At 40.0% G+C, this 25,559-nt stretch overlaps 1 protein-coding gene across 1 annotated transcript in view; it reads left to right on the top strand.

The window, feature by feature from the left end:
• The window catches only part of LOC126281065 (serine/threonine-protein phosphatase 6 regulatory ankyrin repeat subunit C-like), a 333,306-nt gene that overhangs the window by 261,666 nt on the left and 46,081 nt on the right, over positions 1–25,559 (top strand). Inside the window, exon 12 of the mRNA XM_049979813.1 lies at positions 25,067–25,186. Within this exon, the coding sequence (XP_049835770.1) occupies positions 25,067–25,186 (120 nt within the window). The remainder of the gene's footprint in view (positions 1–25,066; positions 25,187–25,559) is intronic.

Raw genomic sequence — 25,559 nt, 5'->3', positions numbered from 1 at the left:
CCCTCCCAATATTACACAGTTATTTGGCCAGTTAATTATTGACAAATTTTGATAAGCTTCATTAATAGTTTGCAGGAATATGTCAGCATACTGCTACAATAGTTTACCGCTGAACATCTGTGAGCAGTAAAACCTAACCACACAGTTCACAGTCTTTCATATAAATTGAACAGACACTGTCGTTCTTTTAACACAAGCCTATTTGTGATACACTTATTTCACAGTTAAGTTGAAGCTTTGTTGTTGTTCTAACCAACACAGGTTTCTTCTCTGAAAATCGAGCATGGCCTGACTGTCTCAGGATGAAAAAGTGGCCCTTAAATATCATCACAATAATAGGCACCAAAACTACACATTGTCCAATGTTTAATTTACAGAAATTACAATAAAAACATACCTCATTCAATTAACTGAATGCATAAAAAATTTCCTTCTTTTTAACAGTTTCTCCTACAACGAGGGTTATGCTGAATTATTTGTTTGATCATGAAATTAACAGATATAGTTATGCAAACAATACTTTTGACAAAACCAGTAATTACTTTGGAATTAATTAAGGGCTGGCTTTGCTAACACATTTTCAAATAGAGCCAAATAAATACTTAAAGAATGCCAGTGTTTCATCTTCCAAACGTTATAATTAGAACAGAATTTATATTTGCTTATAACTCAACCATATAATTTGAGTTACGAAAAAATTACTGATTCCACCCTATAACAAAAGATACTAACTAGGAATAGTCAAAATATATTAGGAAATCAATTACATACATAAAACTAAGCACAAAATTAGATCTGGTGCTATATTCTTTAAACTGAGGGCCAAGCTTTCTCTTTTATGAACATGCAGATTATACTCACATATGTCAATATTAATTAGCCAAAAATATGAAAAATTAATTTTAAGGAGTCAGATAGCAAAACAAGAGAGGAATTAAAAAGATCCCAGCTTGCTTCATCACAAGGCCATTGTCGAACACATACAACACACACACACACAAGACGACAGTCTCTGGTAGCTAAAATGAGACTGTGAGCAACAGCGCATATTGGGAGAGGCAACTGTCTGGGAGTAAGGAGGAAGATGGGCCACAGAGGGGGAGGGATGGCAGGGTAGCGGAGGGGGACAGTAAAGTGCTGGTTCAGCTGTGGGAGTGTGAACAGGGATGAGGTGGAGAGAGGGTCAGGCAGCTAGGTGCAGTTGGGAGGTTAGATCAGGATGGGGGGGATTAGTAGAAATGGAGCGAAGTAAAAAGACTGAGTGCACTGGTGGACTAGAGAGCCGTGTGGTGCTGGAAGGGGAACAGGGAAGGGTTTAGATGGCTAAGGACAATGACTAATGAAGACTGAGGCCAGGAACGTTGTGGGAATGTAGGATATAATGCAGGGAGAGTTATCACATGTGCAATTCAGAAAAGCTAAGTAGAATATTTTACATTTTGTTAAGATTTAAATGCTCAATTAATTTTGGATAATTTTATATAATGCAAGAAGATAAATAATTGTGATATAAAAATTATGGGTCCACAAACATCAAAATAAACCAGTGGATTGACATTGAGAAAAATTCATTATCAGTATTCATCATCATAATCATCATCAGTGTTCTGCCTAAAGGCAGGTTTTCACATAGTAGTTCTCCAGGCTGTCCGGTCTTCTGCAATCCTCTTCAGGTCTGCATACTTTCCTCTTCCCTTTATCTCGTCTATCAGGTTGTATCTCCTTCTTCCTCTCAGACTTCTTCCACGAACCAATCCTTCCAGAGCATCTACTAGCAAGCACTCCCTTCTCGATGAATGTCCCAACCAGTTCTTTTTCCTTTCTCTTACAACCTTCAGCAGACATCTCTCACCAACCCTTTCCAATACTCTTACATTACTCACTCTTTCCATCCAGCTTATTCTCTCCATTCTCCTCCGCATCCACATCTCAAATGCTTCTAACCTTTTTTCATCCTCTCATCTCAGTGTCCATGTTTCTGCCCCATATAGTGCCACACTCCAGACAAAACATTTGCCAAATCTTTTCCTTAGTCCTTTATCTAATTTGCCACATAAGATTCTCCTCTTTCTGTTGAATGGCTCCTTCACTATGGCAATTAGGGTTTTCACCTCCTGGTGACATCTCAAGTCTTCAGTTATTGTGCTTCTGAGATATTTAAATTGACTTACTTGGCTAATTGTAGATTGTCCTATTTTAATATTGGACAGTCTGTGTCTTGTATTGATCACCATACTCTTTGTTTTTGCTGTGTTTATTTCCATCCCACATTCCACACAAGCTTCATTCAGATCTTTGAGCATGTTATTCACTGTTTGCTCACTTTCTGCCACTAATAACGTGTCATCAGCAAATCTTATACATTCTATTCTCTTTCCAGTTTTAGAAAATATTAAAAGGGCAAAAGATGTATCATGCTGTATGATTCATTACAGCTGTATTCCCATCTACTATATTCCAGACTCACTCATGTGTAAACATCTCATAGCATCCACCAGCAAAAGACCCCCAAAAAATCCTCTCCATGCTCTCAGTGAGACCCATGACCAGCTGCTCTAATCAGAGTCCATACACTGCCACTCACATTTCATTACAAACAGCCATTTATGCTTGACATTTTAAATATATCCACAGAAAATCAGTTAGCATAAATACTTAAATATTCTTTCACTCCATTCATAATGGCTGTAAAATTCATTTTGTTATTTTTTATTATTATTATTATTATTATTATTATTTTAAATCGTTACTTCACCAGTTTTGGCACACACTATTCAAGACCCTTACTTTATTTACTCCTGCCATTTCCACACTGTATTACTGAAATGATATATTTTATAATACTACTATCCAACTTTTCATGCAATAGACATGTAATCAGATCTCATCATGACCACCTACGCAGAATTCTAACTGTTTCTCAGCAGATGATTTGTGTTGGCACATAGCATTAATATTTATGTTTTTGTTTAAAACAAACTTAGTTTATGCTCATGTTGATGTATGTATTATTTTTCAAGTCTCATACATTCACAGTTGTGATTTTAATAGCATTGGCAATATAGTGCAGTGAATTTTTGGGACTGGTGCTGCCATCAAGAAAGTAGGAGTTGTAGATCTTGCATCAATAGGTGGCGAGAGCTACATATATGATATGTCAGCGTGCGGAGTGGCATTCAACTGGGAGGATGTGTCGTGTGTCCACAGTGATTTCCATAATACTCTGTGTTTGGTGTGTGGCAATTTTATGATGGATTTGTGAACAGAACAGTGTGTGTGTATCAAATTCTATGCGAATCTTGGGAAAAGTGCCAAAGGGACCTTGCAATGATTCAACAAGTGTTTGGGGGACAGGGCATGACCCAGGGATAAAGCAACAATCATCCCAGTGGAAGAGACCGGGCTCTCCAAGACCCAAAAAAGTGAGACAGGTGAAGAGCAAATTCAAGAGCATGATCATCATTTTCTTTGATACCAGGGAAATTGTGCACAAAGAATTAATTCCACCCAACCAATCAGTGAATTCCATGTACTGCTGTGACGTTTTGCGATGGTTCCATGAAAATTTGTGGCGACGACGGCCCGAACTTTGTCATCAAGGGAACTGGCTGCAGCATCATGACAATGTGCCCTGTCACACATCCTTGCTCACCAGGACCTTTTTGGCAAAAAAAACAACATGGCAGTTTTACCCCACCCACTGTACTCACCAGATTTGGCACTTTGCGACTCCGCTCAGTTCCCAAAACTGAAACTCAAGTTGAAAGGCTGTCGGTTTGACACTCTACAGACGATTCAAGAAGCATCACTGGTGGTGATAAAAACCCTCAAAGAACAGGACTTCTGGAAAATGTTTGACCAGTGGCAGAAGCATTGGGACTGGTGTATACATGTGGATCAGAACTACTTCAGCAGTGTCCAAAGGTAAGGTTTTCAACCGATGGCAGCACCAGTCCTGAAAATTTTTGATAGCACCTCGTATGCTGATAATCCAAAACATTATGGCTATTGACCACCACAATCATGGATGCTGCCTGGTTGTGTTGTAGGCACGTGATGTGGTAACAAAGTATATAAATGGAGCAGGCATGGCCAGTGGATCACCCTAGTGAAGATATAGGTTGCAAGTTGGAAAATCCATGGAGATAAGTGACTTTGACAACGGGCAAGATTATTGTTACACAGTGCCTGTGAATGATATCTCAAAAACAGTGAAGCTGGTCAAATGTTGATGTGCTACTGTCCTTAGCATCTATGGAAAGAGAGAGAAGGACAGTGAAGATATCACTAGGCACTGACTGATTGGTTATGATATCACTAGGCACTGACTGTTTGGTTATGATGTCACTAGGCACTGACTGATTGGTTATGCATGACTCTTCACAGAACGTGGGGTTTGTAGACTTGTAAAGTAGGATAGGTGGTGATCTGTGGCATCTCTGCCAAATGAACACAATGCTGGTGTGCACAAAAGTGTTTTGGAGCACACCATTCATCATACATTGTTGAACATAGAGCTCCACAGCAGACCACCCCCTGATGGGTACACGTGTTGTGACCCAATTACATCAGTTATGATTGCAATGGGCACAGGACAATCAGGATACAACTGTAGATTAGTGAAAATGTGTCGGCTCTTCAGGTGAATCACATCTTTGCTACACTAAGTCGATGGTTGTCTCCACAAATGCTGTCATCAAGTTGAACGAGGGCTTGAAATGAGCAATGCACCACAGAAGCAGACAGATGGGAGCAATATTATGCTAGTGGTGTCATTCTGCTCCACTTACATGGGACCTATGGTAGTAATCCAAGAAATGCTGACAGCTGTGAACCACCTGCAGCCCTCCATGCTTGACGTCTTACCCGATGGCGAAATCATCTTTCACAAGTATAACTGTTCAGGTCTTGGAGCCAGAGCCATGCTACAGTGGTTTGAGGAGCTTTATAATGAACACATGTTGAGGCCTCAAAGACAAAATTCACCTGATGGAAATCCTGTGGAACCCACCTGGTTTCCTATCGGGTGCCATCACTGCATACACATATCAGTGGCCCATTATTTATGCAAATTGTATGACCTGTATGTAGATAGCTAAAGTCACATACATCCCCAAACCTAATAACAGACTGTCAGATCCCTGATACACAGAAGCAGTGATATATTTCATTCCAAAGATGGGCAAACAATCTATTAAGCAGGTGGTCTTACTGTTTTGGCTCATCAGCATATGGGACAGTACTGTACCTATACCATAGGAGGCTCTATCTGTTCCTACTACCAGAGGGAGGCAAGCGGTGGTACCTGCTTCTGGTAATCTTTCAAAGCCTGAAAGCTTGCTGACATCAAGGTGATCATTCAAAACATACACCTTTGAGTCAAAGCTGATTTATTGTGTAAGAGATTTTAGCAACATTTGCAGTGAAGTGGTCATAATAGTTGACCTTACTCAGAATTCTTATAGATATTTTACTTTCATGGGTGGCTGCATGTAGTCTGATCACTGTGAAATAATTTTCCATTTGCTCGAGTACATTACAGCAGATTGTGTGAACCCCAAATATGTGAAGGATGGTTACCTGAAAGAAAACTTGTGCAGGTTGCATTTGAGTCCTTTTGTCACCAGACTCTGCAAAAAGAGTTTGAGGTTGTGAAGGTTGCCCTCTGGAGTCTTACCTGAACCAAGATGTCTTCATGATGTGCAGCACAGCTTGGAATGCCTTGAAGTAATTGGTCCATAAAATGTGTAACCAAGATCTCGTGGTAAGCAACACACTTGATAATAGTGTATAGTAATTGATGTACAAAATGATGGAAAATGGTAGGGGCTGGTGAGATTTCAAAACTGACTGTAATAGTAGAGATCATATGGTGTCTTGAGCATGAGGGAATGTAGGTGATGCTGTGTCTCAGGGAATTTGAAAATATTCCTCTGTGAGTTTGATTTTTCTGAATAAGGTGTCACAGTATAATTTTGCAAAAAGTCCTGCTCGGTTCCACTTCAGCTTGTACATTTATCATTTCATAAAATGGAATGAACTTCTAAGGACAGGAGTAAGGAAGGCAAATGGTTGACTTCAATTTATTGAGAGAGAAAGAACACTTGTACAACCCATTCCTTGAGATTCTGGGATCTCCACTAGGTCAGCTTAAAGGAAGACATCGAATCAACTTAGAAGCATGCTGCTAGATTTACTACCAGTAGATTCAGTTAACATGTGAGTCTTATGGAGATGCTTTGTGAACTTTAATGGGAGTCCTTGGAGGGAAGATGATGTTCTTTTTGTGAAACATTTTTGATAAAGATTAAAGAACAGGTATTTGCATCAGATTGCAAAATTACTACTGCCACCATTGGACATTTCATATAGGGCCTGCAAAACAAGATGAGAGAAATTGGGGCTTGTACTTAGACGAATGAACAGTTGTTTTACTCTTCCTCCATATGTGGGTGGAATAGGAAAGGAAATTACTAGTAGTGGTACATGATACCCCCTGGCATACACCATATGGTGGCTTGTGAAGTATGTAGATGAAAGTCATGCCTAAGCCTCATTGTACCAATGGTCTCAGATACTGTTACCATTGTAAAGGCCCACTGACAATTCAGTATAGCCAGTAACACATTTTCATGAGTGAGTCTGTCTAGTTCTGTTTTGAGGGCATCCTTTAGAGCCAGTGGCACCAGATGAAATTTGAAGAAACACAGGGCAGCCACGGTCATAAGGGTGATTTGAGGTACGAAATCAGTTGTATTCACTAAAGCAGGTACGAACATTTGAACATATCTAACTCACAAAGCCTTTATGGTGGTGCAATGTCCTTCTATGACATGACATGACAAATAGATAACACACATGAGGTGCTTTGTTTTGGTTCTGAATGACAGCTTGTCTGTGTGCCACAGTACTGCTACAGGCCTGTAGGCAGCTCTGGTTTTTATCGGAAGGCTGGGTAGGCATGGAACCTGTGAAAGACTGCTGCAGGTTGCACACCTGAGGCTGTCAAACTTGCTGAGATCTGAATGTGACATCATGCAGGCTGTTGCACTCAGCACAATGGGTAGCCAGGATTGTACACACCTGCACATGTACACCATAAACCACAAAACTTACCACAGAGTTTGATACACCAACTTTGAGAGCTCAGCAAGACATTTCTTGTGATAGATGGATTGACTGTGTGCATTATATTTCCTGTGCACATTAATGTATCTAATTGGTTATTGAACTAAGAAAGAATTTTTAATGGACTCTATATTTAATAGCAGACTTACTAAATGAGCTATAGCCAAGTTTGACATGTCATATGAAGGCCCTCATGGAGACAATTCAGAGAGATATTTACATATTTATATGTACTTAATTAGCGAATGAGAGGCGACTTAGTCAAATGTTTAATTAAAGTCAGTATAAGTAATAGTACAAGACAGCCACACAGACAACATGGCAGTGTACGGTGGATAAAGTAAGCACACATCATAAATGACATCTGCATTATAAGTTTTCTGTGTTTAACTGCCAATTTTAAATAATTAGAATTTTCCATAGTTTTGCCCATAATGTGCTATTAAATATAGATAAATTTGGATAGCAGCAATGTAAAAAAGCAGGTGATTTGCTACAAGACTTATGTACCATTTGTGTATATATTGTAAATGTTAACAAAAACTAAACATTGTTTGTCTTGATATGAAATGTGTAATCACTTTGATTAAGATTATTGGTGTACAACTTAACCAAAATGTAATGTAATATATTATTTTAACCAGCATTTTAGTGTCTACTTCTGTCACCTCTAGCTCTAATGAGCATGTATAAATCAAAAGCTGTATTTCAGACTGGTGAAATCTTCTACTAGCTGAATGACGTAAATTCGTGGAATTATGGAGTTCAGTTCACTTATACGGTCACAGGAGCTTAGGATATTTATGTCAAGCATCAATTGGATTTGTTCTCATGAATAGAGACAGTCAGAATGAAGAATAATTTCATAGTGAGTTGGACTCTGACTGTTCAGTATGAACCCTGAAATATTTTGTGTATGTTGACTAATAAATTTGTTCAGTGTCAGTTGCACTTATGTTCTTGCAAGTAGCCCTGGTTTGGTCTTAGAGCACTGTCCTCTGGTGAAATACTTTTGCAGTGTTATTGGATTTAATCAAAATTTATGGTCAGTTTGTAAATTCTATATGGGGCCTCAAACCACTTATGAATCTAATTAACACAAGAATTAGGTTCCACGAGTCTGCTGTTTATTTTGTGGGGAAGGGAATAAGAAGAGACTGGTTTGAACTTTAAAGTCATTGTTGGGAAACATTATTTACATGTTGCACCTGTTGTTGAATGTAACACATATTTTATTCTGATTATGTGTATCAGGTAAAATTAATTTAATTTTTTTGTTAATAAAGCAACAACTGTGACCACAAAATCTACTATGCAGAGACAAATCAAAGGCTTCAACCAATGGTAACATGTGCATGTATTATTATCATCTGTTGCACTTCAAATTACGTGGCATGTACTGTTTCATGAACTGTAAATCCAAAATTATGGAAAGAGTCTACCGCTGAAACATTGTCCACTTTGGAGTCAGTAACCACAAAGATATTTACTAGATGAGTGACTTCACTGTAAATGAGTAAGACTGAAAGTTTTCCTAGCAAGTGCACATTATATAGTCCATAGGCCCAAAGATTAGTCTTGACTACTTACAAGGGCAGTTACCCTAAACTTAAGTAAGTAACTGCTTTAGCATGTAAATAGAAGCACTGTTGTCTAGGGGTACTTTCAGTGAGTATTTGCTTATGAAGAACATTTGCTGGGCTGCATTCTCAGAACTTTGCATTTCTGTAGTTTTATCACTCACTGGGTTCCCTTGCATGGGCTGCGGCACATTTGCAGTGGATCTGCTGAAACATACGTGTTTTAAGAGTTCCCTTTTGTATTTGTGGTACATTGCAAGCCTATGAGAGCACATAATGCATGTGTGCTGAAGGAAGCCAGGAAATGGTGCTGGCACTGACATGGCCCATCACTGCCGGTGTCGTTGTTGACAGGGTTGTCTGGCTTGTGGAGAAAGTGAGGGCTCTGACAGAGGTGGCACTGTGTCCACATAACTGGTGTCAGAGAGCTCATTGCTGCATGGTCTTCTTCCATTGTAAGAAAAATCTGGCTATGTAGGGTGTTTCATAGGCAGGAGTTACTCACATTACTTCCAACAGAAAATGACCCATTTTCCTCACTGCATGGTTCCTTGCTTTTGAGTTGGGAGTAAGGCACTTTATAATGTCCCTGATTGGAAAGTTGCCTACATCTGCACACACAAACATTCAAACTTGCAATTCAGCAAGCTGTGAAATACAACTGCAATTGTTGGTGGCTATGCATCCCACACTTCACATTGTGGAAAAGCCATAAACACAGGTAGCATGGAAGACATACCTGTTGCATTTGCTAACACTTATGCTGTCTGTAATATTCCTGCCATTAGCTCTTGATAGGTCCAAATACACTCCTGGAAATGGAAAAAAGAACACATTGACGCCGGTGTGTCAGGCCCACCATACTTGCTCCGGACACGGCGAGAGAGCTCTACAAGCAATGATCACACGCACGGCACAGCGGACACACCAGGAACAGCGGTATTGGCCGTCGAATGGCGCTAGCTGCGCAGCATTTGTGCACCGCCGCCGTCAGTGTCAGCCAGTTTGCCATGGCATACGGAGCTCCATCGCAGTCTTTAACACTGGTAGCATGCCGCTACAGCGTGGACGTGAACCGTATGTGCAGTTGACGGACTTTGAGCGAGGGCGAATAATGGGCATGTGGGAGGCCGGGTCAACATACCGCCGAATTGCTCAACACGTGAGGCGTGATGTCTCCACAGTACATCGATGTTGTCGCCAGTGGTCGGCGGAAGGTGCACTTGCCCGTCGACCTGGGACCGGACCGCAGCGACGCACGGATGCACGCCAAGACCTTAGGATCCTACGCAGTGCCGTAGGGGACCGCACCGCCACTTCCCAGCAAATTAGGGACACTGTTGCTCCTGGGGTATCGGCGAGGACCATTCGCAACCGTCTCCATGAAGCTGGGCTACGGTTCCGCACACCGTTAGGCCGTCTTCCGCTCACGCCCTAACATCGTGCAGCCCGCCTCCAGTGGTGTCGCGACAGGCGTGAATGAAGGGACGAATGGAGACGTGTCATCTTCAGCGATGAGAGTCGCTTCTGCCTTGGTGCCAATGATGGTCGTATGCGTGTTTGGTGCCGTGCATGTGAGTGCCACAATCAGGACTTCATACGACTGAGGCACACAGGGCCAACACCCGGCATCATGGTGTGGGGAGCGATCTCCTACACTGGCCGTACACCTCTGGTGATCGTCGAGGGGACACTGAATAGTGCACGGTACATCCAAACCGTCATCGAACCCATCGTTCTACCATTCCTAGACCGGCAAGGGAACTTGCTGTTCCAACAGGACAATGCACGTCCGCATGTATCCCGTGCCACCCAACGTGCTCTAGAAGGTGTAGCCAGCAAGATCTCCGGATCTGTCCCCCATTGAGCATGTTTGGGACTGGATGAAGCATCGTCTCACGCGGTCTGCACGTCCAGCACGAACGCTGGTCCAACTGAGGCGCCAGGTGGAAATGGCATGGCAAGCCGTTCCACAGGCCTACATCCAGCATCTCTACGATCGTCTCCATGGGAGAATAGCAGCCTGCATTGCTGCGAAAGGTGGATATACACTGTACTAGTGCCGACATTGTGCATGCTCTGTTGCCTGTGTCTATGTGCCTGTGGTTCTGTCAGTGTGATCATGTGATGTATCTGACCCCAGGAATGTGTCAAGAAAGTTTCCCCTTCCTGGGACAATCAATTCACGATGTTCTTATTTCAATTTCCAGGAGTGTAGTTTGTGTTAGTAGCTGTTGTGGCTCCTCCATGGCTGAAGACCCACACTCATGCCTAGTCACAAAATGTTCAAAGTCCAATTTGCATGTGTCAAAAATCACTTTTGTAAAGACAATCTACCCACAAAACTAACTGGGACTTGCTCTGGTTTATACAAGAAATTGTGATCCATTACAGAATGTTCCCCAAAGCAGTGATATCTTTAAATAAGAAGTCTGCAGAGTGTCAGAGTCCAACAAGTTACTAGTAGGGCCAATAGAGTCTGAAAAAGAGTAAACACCTGTGAAGCAAGTCCTGACTGAGAACCAAACTATTAAATTTACTGGCATGCAATTCCATCGTGAAAATGCTGCTGTAGGATCACATCTGTCTAAGACTGGCTCTGGGCTGGCTCATATGCAGGATTCTGGAAGGTGTGGCCATATCAGATGGCACTCCTGGTGGCAAACACCATCTAGCTAGTGGTGCCGCAGCAGTCAACAGCAATTCTGAATCAGCTACTCGGTGACCATACTGAGGTCAGGTGGCCCAATATATCACCATGAAGCTACCACTGCAGCATTTGGACATATAATAGTAATTTATGCTCATGAAAAATAATGCGAAGTGTTTGAGGCAAAGACGAAATGAGCTAAATCAGGAGAAGTAAAGCTGTGAAGACGGGGCGTGAGTCGTGCTTGGGTAGCTCAGATGGTAGAGCACTTGCCCACGAAAGGCAAAGGTCCCGAGTTCGAGTCTCGGTCCGGCACACAGTTTTAATCTGCCAGGAAGTTTCAGCTAAATCAGGAGTCACCAAATGTGAGGACCTTACATCTGAATGTATGAAAGTATTGGACAGTGCATCATTCTCTCAGTTCATGAGCAATGACATAGAATTTATAAGCCTAAGCTGTGAGAGCCCAAAATGATATTTGTAAAGAAACATTTTATTTTGTAGTAGTTTCTTTGAAAATATTTTCCAAATACCATCATTTGTTTGTGTGGGTTTACTTTTAGTGCTAGCTATATTCTTTGTTCAGTTTTCATATTTTCAACACCAATATAGTCATTATTTCACTATTACTTCATATTTTCACAGAGTTTTGATTCAGATGATTAATTTACTGCCAAATTATAATTTTATTCATTAGTAACATAAACTTAAATATTATTTTCTTGACTGCTCTTAATGTTTCCTTTTACATTATTATTTTATTCCTGTTTTAGTATAATCTGTTGCCTTAACTGTTTCATTGTACATTATAATTTTCAGCATAATCATTTTTTATTACAATTGGTCATACTGCCATACACTGCTAATCTTGCTGCCATGTTCTATTTAAGCAGCTTCAACTTTCACACTTTGTGTCAGTCAAGCTTACCTGACCTTCAACTTCCTCTTCCTTCGACCTCTTTCTCCCATTTACAACCTGCCTGTTTACAGTTCCCTATGGCCCGCCCCCTTGCATTCTGCAAGGTACTGAGCTATGACTGACTCTGGGACAGCCATTCTCTTTACGTGCTGGTTGATAGTGGAAACAACCCGTGATAGCTGTACACTACAGCTTGTTCACACAAAAGTGCAGCTCTTACCAGCCCACCTGTTGGAGTTGCACTGCATGTTTCAGGAACTCAACTTTCATGTTGTACGCCTGTCAGAAACTTGGCTGAACCGAGTATCCATTCCAATTCCAAGAGCCTCAGTGGTTAAATTTTTCTGAGACATGACAGATGTAACAGATGATGGGGTGAAGTGGCAGCATATATAAGTAAAAGTTTGCTCCCTGAGGAAGTGCTCAAATTTAACATGAGGACAAACAGCCCAAATACATGTCATTGAAATTAAACTGATCAACAGACAGTGTCTCATATATGTAGTACACAATATGTCTAAAGCTGGACAGCTCCCTAGCTTTGACTCTGCACTATCAAGTGATGCTCCTCCGTGTGAACATGTAATTGTAACTGGATATATCAACATAAATCTTCTAAACAACAGCTTTACACGCTCTTACATTCCTGCTCAAACCTTACTCTGATTCCACTTGAGCCTACCCACTGTGCAGCAAACACTCATATGTTGATTGCTGTATTCGAAACCAGGAATCTGACTAGGATAATTTGCGTTGATCAGATTTCTGCACCTGGTTTGTCTGCTCTTGGTGTAATATTCATGACATACTGATTGCAATGGTCAAATAACAAGTTGGACTTTTAGGGATTTTAAGCTCATGAATATGTCAGAGCTTACGGCTGACACTCATGATATTTCTTTCCATACAACAGCAGGAAATAACTTTGACATAAATAATGTATATCTACATTCAATAAGAGACTCAGTAATTTATATGATAAACATGCTACTCTAAAATTAGTAAGAGGAATGAGAAAATCTGAACCATGGCTTCCAGACCAGCTCAAACTCCTTATGAATATCATAGATACAGCACACAGGACATGACACAAATGGCAACTGACATCTCACCTACAAGCAACTACACACCTGAGATAGTCAATCTGTGAGGACTTAAATGCTCAGGTATGGTCATTCTCAAACTGAGGACTTCCACAAACCTGCTGTCCCATGGAAAAATCTGCAAGGCCTATGAATAAGCGAAGGCAAATCTGCAACTATTGAAGATCTAAATGAGTGTTGCACCATGCCAATATCTTTACTTGACCATCAAGTCAAGAAGTCAATTGCCCAAATTCATTCGTGAGCTGCAGGACATGATAATGTTACAGTGCAAATGATGAATTTTCTCTTTGATCTCCTACTGCCCAAAATAACAGTCATTTTTAACCTGCGGTGCAGATGCACATTTCATTTGAGCTCCAGTGAGAATCTAAAAAAATTAACGAGCATTGAGGACATGGACAGTAACTGCAGATAGGTGGCACTGGGTAGGGAGGTGAGTCACCCAGGGAGCATACCGAGATAGTCTGATCATCTGTGATAAACACTGTGTCTGGATGGTATAGTGGTTAATGCAACTGCCTAGTAGGCCCAATAAGCCAGTCTGGCACACATTTTCATTCATTGCCACTGATTCCATGCAAAACCCAGATGCAGCTGATATTGTCAGTTCCTTCCCTTCCCTTCCCTTTCCTTCCCTTTTCTTCCCCTCCTCATTCAACTGCATAATTGCTAATTATTTACATGAATACCAGTAAGGTTTCCAGCAAAATCACTACACAGAAACTGCTGTTATCAAAGTGACTGATGAATTGAAATGGGCTATGGACAAACAACAGGTGACTACTATGTGCTTTTTGGATTTCAGCAAAGCTTTTGAAGCAGTTGACTTGGACATTCTGCCTGCTATCTTGTAAGTCAGAATTTTTCTGCAGGTGCTGTACAGAAGATTCTACTCATACATTACATCTCGGCAATAGTGTATAGTGATTGGAACAAAAAGATTGCAATGGATGGGTGTAGTACCATGGGTCTACAAGGAACAGAAGGATCAGTATTTAGCACATTAATCTTTCTCCTTATAATATATTATGTTAATGATGTGTCAACTATTTTCTCCCACTACAAATATCGCCTATAAGCTGATGACCTTCAGTTATATTTAAGTGCAAGTCCAACAAATCTGTTCAGACATCCAATGTGTAAATTCTGATTTACTTGCCCTATCAGAATGTGCGAAGAATGTTGGTTTGAAACTTAAAGCATGTAAAATGCAAGCAATCTTAGTCACTCACAGCAGAGTTATTGCCCCTCAGATCAGAGAATCTCTTCCTCCATTAATCCTAAATAGCACAGAAATAACATTTCCTTCTTCTTGGGGATAGTGATGGACCATCACTTATACCGGTCTGAACACACGACTTCAGTCTGTAAGAAGGTGTCAGTGTCACTTCCCTCATTACAGAATTATATAAAAAAAGTATTTCCTTTTGAGCTTATAAAGAAACTGCTATTCCCAATACTTGACTATGGTGATACTATTCTCTAGCGACTCTTGTATTAAAGCTCATGCAGTCTAGAAGTGGTAATGAATGCTTGTACACAATACATATGTGATGTGCGCTTTTTCAGCCATATCACTCTACTAACAGTTATCATGGCTGAATGCCAATAGGTGTAGAGACCGTCATACTCTGTGTTTTCTCAATCATTGCACCCCCCTCTTTCGTCTTCAACTCTTACACTACTATCTGAAAAGCATAGCAGAAATACTTGTTCTCCTCTCTGTATCATCACATAACACTGACATGTTCTCTAAATCATTTTCTGTGTTATGAACACAGCTTTGTAACAATCTTTCTCAACATATCAGAGAAATTAAATTCCTTCCTAACTTCAAAAGACAGCTAATTGTCAACCTTCAGTCACAATAGCTGTCTGTCCAATAGTCTACATAGCTCACTCTTATCAGTGTGCTCCCCAACAACTTTTCCCTGCCTCTTGTCAGCAGAGCTCTCTCTTTATATCCTTTTCTTCCCTAACAGCCACTGTCACAATCATTTCAATCTTCTTCTCTTCCTTTATCCCCTCCACTTCAAATGTGCTAAACTAATCTATATCATTTTAAATCTCATTTGTGTTACTATTATTATTATAGTTTTTTTTCTCAGACGTTACGTCGTGTTAAAAATGGAAAGTGATGCAGACCTTGATCAAGCGTGACTTCCTTTTAACTGTACAGTATATGTTATATTGCATTTAGGAACTTACGGGGAATTGAACATGTATCAATAATTACAGATTTCTGTAGTTGTATATATAAGTTTGGATGTAGTTGTATTACGTTGATGTTCTGGTGGATATTGTGTGGTATGACTCCTGTAGTTTATAGTATAATTGGTATAATGTCAACTTTATCCTGATGCCACATGTCCTTGACTTCCTCAGCTAGTTGGATGTATTTTTCAATTTTTTTCTCCTGTTTTCTTCTGTATATTTGTTGTATTGGGTATGGATATTTCGATTAGTTGTGTTAATTTCTTCTTTTTATTGGTGAGTATGATGTCAGGTTTGTTATGTGGTGTTGTTTTATCTGTTATAATTGTTCTGTTACAGTGTAATTTGTATTCATCATTCTCCAGTACATTTTGTGGTGCATACTTGTGTGTGGGAACGTGTTTTTTCATTAGTTTATGTTGTATGGCAAGTTATTGGTGTATTATTTTTGCTACATTGTCATATCTTCTGGGGTATTCTGTATTTGTTAGTGTTGTACATCCACTTGTGATGTGATCTACTGTTTCTATTTGTTGTTTGCAAAGTCTGCATTTATCTGTTGTGGTATTGGGATCTTTAATAATATGCTAGCTGTAATATCTGGTGTTTATTGTTTGATCCTGTATTGCAATCATGAATCCTTCCGTCTCACTTTATATATTGCCTTTTCTTAGCCATGTGTTGGATGTGTCTTGATTGATGTGTGGCTGTGTTAGATGATACAGGTGCTTGCCATGTAGTGTTTTCTTTTTCCAATTTAATTTCTTCATATCTGTTGATGTTATGTGATCTAAGGGATTGTAGAAGTGGTTATGAAATTGCAGTGGTGTAGCCGATGTATTTATATGAGTGATTGCTTTGTGTATTTTGCTAGTTTTTGCTCGTTCTAGAAAGAATTTTCTTAAATTGTCTACCTGTCCATAACGTAGATAAAATAGAAAGAAACATTCCACACAGGAAAAAAAAATGAAAAACAAAGATTCCGTGACTTACCAAAAGGGAAAGCGCTGGTAGATTGACACAATAAAAAAAACACCCAAACACACACACAAAATTTCAAGGTTTCGCAACCAACGGTTGCTTCGTCAGGAAAGAGGGAAGGAGAGGAAAAGACGAAAGGATGTGGGTTTTAAGGGAGAGGGTAAGGAGTCATTCCAATCTCGAGAGCAGAAAAACTTACCATAGGGGGAAAAAAGGACAGGTATACACTCACACACACACACACACACACACATGCATCCACACATATACAGACACAAGCAGACATATTTAAAGGCAAAGAGTTTGGGCAGAGATGTCAGTCGAGGCGGAAGTGCAGAGGCAAAGATGTTGTTGAATGACAGGTAAGGTATGAGTGGCGGCAACTTGAAGTTAGCGGAGATTGAGGCCTGGTGGATAATGGGAAGAGAGAATATATTGAAGGGCAAGTTCCCATCTCCAGAGTTCGGATAGGTTGGTGCTAGTGGGAAGTATCCAGATAACCCGGATGATGTAACACTGTGCCAAGATGTGCTGGCCGTGCACCAAGGCATGTTTAGCTACAGTGTGATCCTCATTACCAACAAACACTGTCTGCCTGTGTCCATTCATGGGAATGGACAGTTTGTTGCTGGTCATTCCCACATAGAAAGCGTCACAGTGTAGGCAGGTCAGTTGGTAAATCACATGGGTGATTTCACACGTGGCTCTGCCTTTGATCGTGTACACCTTCCGGGTTACAGGACTGGAGTAGGTGGTGGTCAGCTTTCAGACAACCTACATACAAAGTTTGCCAAGGTAATCACATTCCTGATGTCCAGGTGGCTTGGTAACCAGCTACAATGGAGCGGCCGGGATGTTTGGGTTTGTGAATTTTAGGAAGTAGGTAGAAGGTAGGAGTGCGAGGTGTCGGTGGGGTCAGGAGGTTGATGGAGTCAGGTGAAAGGTTTTGTAGTGGGCCTAGGGTTCTGAGGATTCCGTGAAGCTCCGCCTGGACATCAGGAATGGGATTACCTTGGCAAACTTTGTATGTAGTGTTATCTGAAAGCTGACGCAGTCCGTCAGCCACATACTCCCGACGGTCAAGTACCATGGTCGTGGAACACTTGTCAGCCAGAAGAATGATGATGGATCGGTCAGCTTTCATATCACGGATAGCCTGGGCTTTGTCTGTGGTGATGTTGGGAGTAGGATTAAGGTTTTTCAAGAAAGATTGAGAGGCAAGGCTGGAAGTGAGAAATTCCTGGAAGGTTTGGAGTGGGTGATTTTGAGGAAGAGGAGGTGGGTCCCACTGTGACGGAGGACGGAACTGTTCCAGGCAGGGTTCAATTTGGATAGTGTCTTGGGGAGTTGGATCATTAGGAGTGGGATCAGGATTATTTTTCTTCGTGGCAAAGTGATATTTCCAGCAGAGACTACAAGTGTAGGGCAGTAAATCTTTGAAAAGGGCAGTTTGGTTGAATCTGGGAGTGGGGCTGAAGGTGAGGCCTTTGGTTAGGACAGAGGTTTCGGATTGGGAGAGAGGTTTGGAGGAAAGGTTAACTACTGAATTGGTGTGTTGTGGTTCCAGATTGTGTTGACTAGAATTTTGAGGTGTTGGGGGGAGTGGAGCTGGAAGTGGGACATTGAGTAGATGGGAAAGACTGGATCTGTGTGCAATGAAAGGAGGTTGAGGTTTGTTGGAAAGGTTGTGGAGGGTGAGTGAGTTGCCTTTGCGGAGTTGGGAAACCAGGAGATTGGATAGTTTTTTGAGGTGGAGGGTGGCATCCTGCTCTAATTTGCGGTTGGCCTGTAGGAGGATGCTCTGAACAGCCGGTGTGGATGTGGGAGAGGAAAGATTGAGGACTTTTATTAAGGATAGGAGTTGACGGGTGTGTTCATTGGCTGAGTTGATGTGTAGGTGAAGGATTAGGCGGGTGAGGGCTGTGGATTGTGCAGTTTGGAACTTTCCGTCAGTCCCTATACCAGTTCCAAACTGCACATTCCACAGCCCTCACCCACCTAACCTTCGTAACCTCTTGGTTTATCCCTATTAAATCCCCAAACCACCTTCCCTACCCTCTGGCTCCTACCCTTGCAACTTCCCCCAATGTAAAACCTGTCCCATGCACCCTCCCACCACTACCTACTCCAGTCCTGTAACCCGGAAGGTGTACACGATCAAAGGCAGAGCCACGTGTGAAAGCACCCACGTGATTTACCAACTGACCTGCCTACATTGTGATGCTTTCTATGTGGGAATGACCAGCAACAAACTGTCCATTCACTTGAATGGACACAGGCAGACAGTGTTTGTTGGTAATGAGGATCACCCTGTATCTAAACATGTCTTGGTGCACGGCCAGCACATCTTGGCACTGTGTTACATCATCCGGGTTATCTGGATACTTCCCACTAACACCAACCTATCCGATCTCTGGAGATGGGAACTTGCCCTTCAGTATATTCTCTCTTCCCATTATCCACCAGGCCTCAATCTCCGCTAATTTCCAGTTGCCGCCACTCATACCTCACCTGTCATTCAACAACATCTTTGCCTCTGCACTTCCGCCTCGACTGACATCTCTGCCCAAACTCTTTGCCTTTAAATATGTCTGCTTGTGTCTGTATATGTGTGGATGGGTATGTGTGTGTGTGTGAGTGTATACCTGTCCTTTTTCCCCCCTAAGGTAAGTCTTTCTGCTCCCGGGATTGGAATGACTCCTTACCCTCTCCCTTAAAACCCACATCTCGTCTTTTCCTCTCCTTCCCTCTTTCCTTACAAAGCAACCGTTGGTTGCGAAACCTTGAAATTTTGTGTGTGCGTTTGTGTGTTTGTTATTGTGTCTATCTACCAGCGCTTTCCCGTTTGGTAAGTCATGGAATCTTTGTTTTTAATATGTCCAGAATGTAGGTTTTTTATGTCGATAAATCCCCTTCCTCCTTCCTTCCTGCTTAATGTGAATCTTTCTGTTTCTGAATGTATGTCATGTATTCTATATTTGTGGCATTGTGATTGTGTAAGTGTATTGAGTGCTTCTAGGTTTGTGTTACTCCATTTCACTACTCCAAATGAGAAGGTCAGTATTGGTATAGCATAAGTATTTATAGCTTTTGTCTTGTTTCTTGCTGTCAATTCTGTTTTCAGTATTTTTGTAAGTCTTTGTCTATATTTTTCTTTTAGTTCTTCTTTAATATTTGTATTATCTACTCCTATTTTTTGTCTGTATCCTAGATATTTATAGGCATCTGTTTTTTCCATCGCTTCTATGCAGTCGCTGTGGTTACCCGATATGTAATCTTCTTGTTTAGTGTGTTTCCCTTGACTATGCTATTTTTCTTACATTTGTCTGTTCCAAAAGCCATATTTATATCATTGCTGAATACTTCTGTTATCTTAAGTAATTGGTTGAGTTGTTGTTTTATTGCTGCCAGTAGTTTTATATCATCCACGTATAGTAAATGTGTGACTTTGTGTGGGTATGTTCCAGTAATATTGTATCCATAATTTGTATTATTTACCATGTTGGATAGTGGGTTCAGAGTAAGGCAGAACCAGAAAGGACTTAATGAGTCTCCTTGGTATATTCCACGCTTAATCTGTATTGGCTGTGATGTGATATTATTTGAATTTGTTTGTATATTAAGTGTGGTTTTCCAATTTTTCATTACTATGTTTAGGAACTGTATCAATTTAGGATCTACTTTGTGTATTTCCAATATTTGTAGTAACCATGAATGGGGTACACTATCAAAAGCTTTTTGGTAATCAATGTATGCGTAGTGTAGTGACATTTGTTTAGTTTTAGCTTGATATGTTACATCTGCATCTATTATCAGTTTATAGGAATGTACCAAAAGAAAACACAAAAAAACCATGGATAACAAATGGGATTAGGACATCTCGCAAGCAAAAAAGAATTTTGTACATAACAGCAAGAGAGTCAGGAAACCCCAGTCAAATAAATCATTATAAAAAGTATTGTAAAACTTTGAGTAAGGTAATCAAACTTTCAAAAAGCATATATTTTAGATCCAAAATCAGCCAATCCAGTAATAAAATTAAAGCAATCTGTGACATAATAAGGAGTGAGACTGGTACGAACAGTGCCAGTAAACCAGTAGATATTGTACTAAACATTGATGACAATACTGTAAGCAACCAAGAGACTGTTGCGAATGCATTCAATGACTACTTCATAAGTGCTGCAGAGTAAAATAGTTTGCAATGGATCCTTAGAAAGTGCCATGGATCTACTGAAGCACAGTTTTCCCATTCCAGTGAGCAAGATAAGAACATCCCCCATAACCAGATATGAGATTTAAAAAACCATTGCCTCATTAAAAAGTAAGGGATCATCTGGTGTAGATAATATCTCCAGTAAGCTTCTAAAAACATGCTCTGACCAATTAAGCAAAGTATTAGCCCATATATTTAATGCCTCTATGTACCAGTGTGTTTTCCCAGAGGGCATGAAACTTGCTTTAGTGAAGCCTCTCCACAAAAAGGGAGACACAACACAAGTCTCAAAATATCGTCCAATCTCCCTCCTGTCCACTTTCGCTAAAGTCCTTGAGAAACTACTGCACTCCAGAATTGTAAGGTACCTAGAAAACTTTGGCATCTTAAGTGATAGACAGTTCAGTTTCCGGAAAAGTATGTCCACAACTGAGGCCCTATTTTCTTTCACAAATGATATACTGGAATCCCTAAATAATAAAATGAAGGCAGTTGGAATATTTTGTGATCTGTCCAAAGCCTTCGACTGTGTGGACCACCAAAGACTCCTCAACAAAGCACGCCACTGTGGGATTACTGGGGCACTGGGAAGCTGGCTAAAATCCTACCTCCAAAACAGGAATCAGAAGGTAATTCTCAATGTGAGCAATAAAGAGGGAGAGGTAGCAGAATCAGACTGGAGCACTGTACTCCATGGAGTACCCCAGGGATCCGTACTTGGTCCATTGCTGTTTCTGATATACATAAATGACCTACCTTTTTCATGCAATACATGCAAGTTCACCATGTTTGCTGACGACACCAGCATTTTGATTAGTAACAAACAGGTCACTGATATAGAGGTTGATGCCAACAAATTACTTACAGTACTATTAACCTGGTTCCGAGTGAACTTGCTCACAGTAAACCTGAGCAAAACAAATTATATCCATTTTAGCCTTGACCACAAACTCCCCCAGGATATTACTGTTTTAAATAACAATAATCAGATAGAAAGGGTACACTGCACCAAATTCTTAGGCCTCCACATAGACAGTAGACTCAACTGGGACCACCATTTCCTCGAGACTGTAAAAAGGCTGCCCTCAGAAATTTTTGCCATTAGGACAATCTCACAAAGTCCAGATACTTCCACTCCATTATGTCTTATGGCATCATCTTCTGGGGCAATTCACCCTCATCTAAAAAAATCTTACTCATGCACAAAAAAGTAGTCTGTATAATGTGCAGAGTACCCCCGAGAACCTCCTGCTGTACGCTCTTTAAAAATCTTGGAATACTTTCCACAACCTGCCAGTATATTTCTTCCCTAATGAGTTTCTTGGTTGACAATCCTGCCCACTATGAAACCAATGAAAGCTTCCATTATCACAATACAAGAAAGAAAGGTGACCTCCACTTTGAACTAAAGAGTTTAACTCAGGTACAGAGAGGAGTGCATTATTCCAGTGTCAAAATATTTAACTTATTACCGAGGTATATAAAAAGTCTACATAGTAACAGTGCATCATTCAAAAACAATCTAAAGACATATTTAATCGAGAAAACGTTTTACTCACTTGATGAATACTTCAACAGAGAAAAGTAGTCTTCGTATGTATTTATATTTACTGTTGTTTGTTTATGTTCTTTCTGTTCCTATTTGTAACCATATACTTACTGTGACAAATAGGCTTTTGCAATGTGATAAACTTTGCATAATGTATTATTCCTACAACTTTATTTTAGTTCATTATTATGTAATTTATGTTTAGTTCTGCTCTTTTAAACTAATTGATACCATGGTCTGTGAACATATATTACTCAAGTCGTTCCACATCCTAGCGTCATGCGCATAACAGGATCTATGGAATTTGTAGATAAATAAATAAATAAAGACATCCTCGTGCTCCTTTTCAACAGCCTTTTTGTTCTTCATTTATAATTTTGTTCTGTGTTGTATCTGTCATTAATTTCTGTGTGATGACTGAAGTTAATATTTTGTGTATTGTTGGTAGGCTTGTTATGGGGCGATATTTAGCTGGGTTTGCTGTATCTGCTTGATCTTTAGGTTTCAGATAAGTTATTCCATGTGTAAGTGTATCAGGGAATGTGTATGGGTCTGCAATGTAACTGTTAAATAATTTAGTTAGATGTGAATGTGCTGAGGTTAACTTCTTTAGCCAGAAATTTGCTATTTTATCTTTTCCAGGGACTTTCCAATTATGAGTAGAATTAATTGCTTTGGTGACTTCATGTTGCAAAATTATCGCTTCAGGCATTTGTGGTATCATCTTGTATGTGTCTGTTTCTGCTTCTATCCACCGTGCATGCCTGTTATGTTGTACCGGGTTTGACCATATGTTGCTCCAGAAGTGTTCCATGTCTGTTACGTTTGGTGGATTGTCTATCTTAATGTGTGTGTTACCTATTGTCTGGTAAAATTTCTTTTGGTTTATGTTGAATTTTTGGTATTGTTTCCTTCTATTTTCACTTTTTTTGTATCTTCTAAGTCGTTTGGCCAATGCTTGCAATTTCTGCTTCTTTTCATCTAATTGCTCTGTCGCTTCTTGTTGTGAGATTTTACCTAACCTTTTTCGTTTTTTGTCCGACATTTAATTTCTTATAAATTGTGTTAGCTGTCCGATGTCTTTTCTCAGTTTTTCTATTCTGGTCTGTAGCCTGTGTTGCCATGCTGATTTTGTGGGTTTCTTCTGTGTGCTGGTTGGTTCTGATCTCTGCCTAGTATGTATATTTAGTGTAGTGAGTGCTCCTATATAAACCAGTAGTTGTAACTCTTCCATAGTTGTATTTTCATTTATTTTGTTGTGTATGATTGTGTTGATAGTTGTTATTGTTGTTTCAACGTGTGGGTTATTTGGTGGTCTATGCAAGAATGGTCTAATGTCTGTATTTGTGTCTTTGTGTTCTATATATGTCAGCTGAAATTTTTCTTCTATATCTAACATGTGTGTCACTTTGTGTTCTATTTGTGCTTGTTCTGGTGGCTGTCTTAAGATTTGGTTTTGCTCTAATTGTTTAATTGATGCGTGTTGTTCTTTGTTTGTTTGCTCTGGGATGTTTGAGTTCATTACTGTATTTTCTTCTCCTTCTGATCGCACATTATTTTGTCCAGTATTTGTTGTACTTGTTGCTTGATGTTTGCTAATTCTGACTGGGGTATCCTGTTATTTTTGATTATTACACAGATCTGATCAGCTAGTCATTGTTCTGATAAAAATTTTAATTCTGCGTATCTGGTAATAAATGTTGTGTATACTTGTGATCGGTATCCAATTGTGTTGTTTCCTAAGTTTGTTGCTTGGTAATAACAGAACATGAGGTGTCTGTTAACTTCATGTGACCATCCCATCCTCTGTCTTTGTTTTCCTTCTAGAGTGGTTGCAGGAAGCATATTCTGCAAAACACCTCTTTTTGGATTTAAATCATTTTCTGTGTGGCTAGCAGTGTCGTTACCATTGTGGATGGGCATAGGGTTCAAGCGTCGTCCCTGACCATGAGAGCGCTTGTCCAAGGCTTCATTAGTTCTGTCCTGAACCAACTGATCACACTAAAAGGGGGGTTAGCCTTATTAGTGGTTTGTTCTTTTCGCCACCTTTTACGACTGGCAGAACATACCGGAAGCCTATTCTTTTCCCGAGCCTCCACGGGTATTATTATTATTATTATTATTATTATTAGTATGGTTATTGTTGTTATTGTAAATGTTTTTTATTACTTTTGGTACGTGTTGCTCCTGGTCAAATGGAAGAGAGTGCCTTAAGGCCCTAATCTGGCCAGGCTAAATAAGCAATAAATAAATAAATATAATAATCTGTGATAATCGGTATTTGAATCTAAGGTGGTAAAAAAAAGGTAATGTTGAACATATTACTATTTGTAAAGTTTATTACCACTTATGGATGGTTACTGTTATAAGCATTACTGTTTATGGATTGATATTTATATTCCATGCATTGACTCATTCCACAGCCAAGTAACTTGCCCAGACATGTAGGTATGCAGAACAAGTATGCCATAAATAAAATAAAACAATTAGGTTGTGGACAAGTATGCCATAAATAAAATAAAACAATTAGGTTGTGGCCTAGGTGTGTCAGACCCTGTACAGTTTCTACACTTTCTGTATTATTTGATAAAAATTTCAAGCAAGAGAGAGAGGGAGGGAGAGAGAGAGAGAGGGAGAGAGAGAGAGAGAGAGAGAGAGAGAGAGAGAAATTCATTATCACTCAAGACCCAAGAAAATTGTATATATTTATTGTTTCATTGCAGGTACCACCTCAAGTCATAGCATTTGCTAAAGAACAGATTGAACAGGGTATGAGACTAGACATCATGGATCATCAGGGCAGGACACCTCTTCATTATGCTGCACCGACTGGAAATCACAGAGTACAATATTTTAATTTTTCACTTATGTATTTATTTATTGGTTTGATCATAGAGTGTAACATGGTTTAAAGAACTTAATGTTTAATTATGCAAGCATTTTAATATTTAGATACATTAAATATATAATGCAGTTACTGAACATAATTTGAAATGATGAAGGGAAACTGGAGAACACAAATATTTGTTACTGAGATTTTGAATTTTTATTGGCTATTTTCTGCATGATAAAAGATTTAGCATAACAGAACACCCTTCTGTTTGCTGGGAATCTTGTGTAATAGATGTGGCTGCATAAAATGTAAGTGATGTGTTCATCTTGCTGCAATAAGTGGATTGGGCAATGTGTTACCTCTCGAACAGCATTTTAGATGTG

This window comes from Schistocerca gregaria, chromosome 1 (genome assembly GCF_023897955.1).
Source record: "Schistocerca gregaria isolate iqSchGreg1 chromosome 1, iqSchGreg1.2, whole genome shotgun sequence".
Lineage (NCBI taxonomy): Eukaryota > Metazoa > Arthropoda > Insecta > Orthoptera > Acrididae > Schistocerca > Schistocerca gregaria.
Note: the sequence above shows the minus strand (reverse complement) of the source record. Positions and strands in the feature narration are given on the sequence as shown.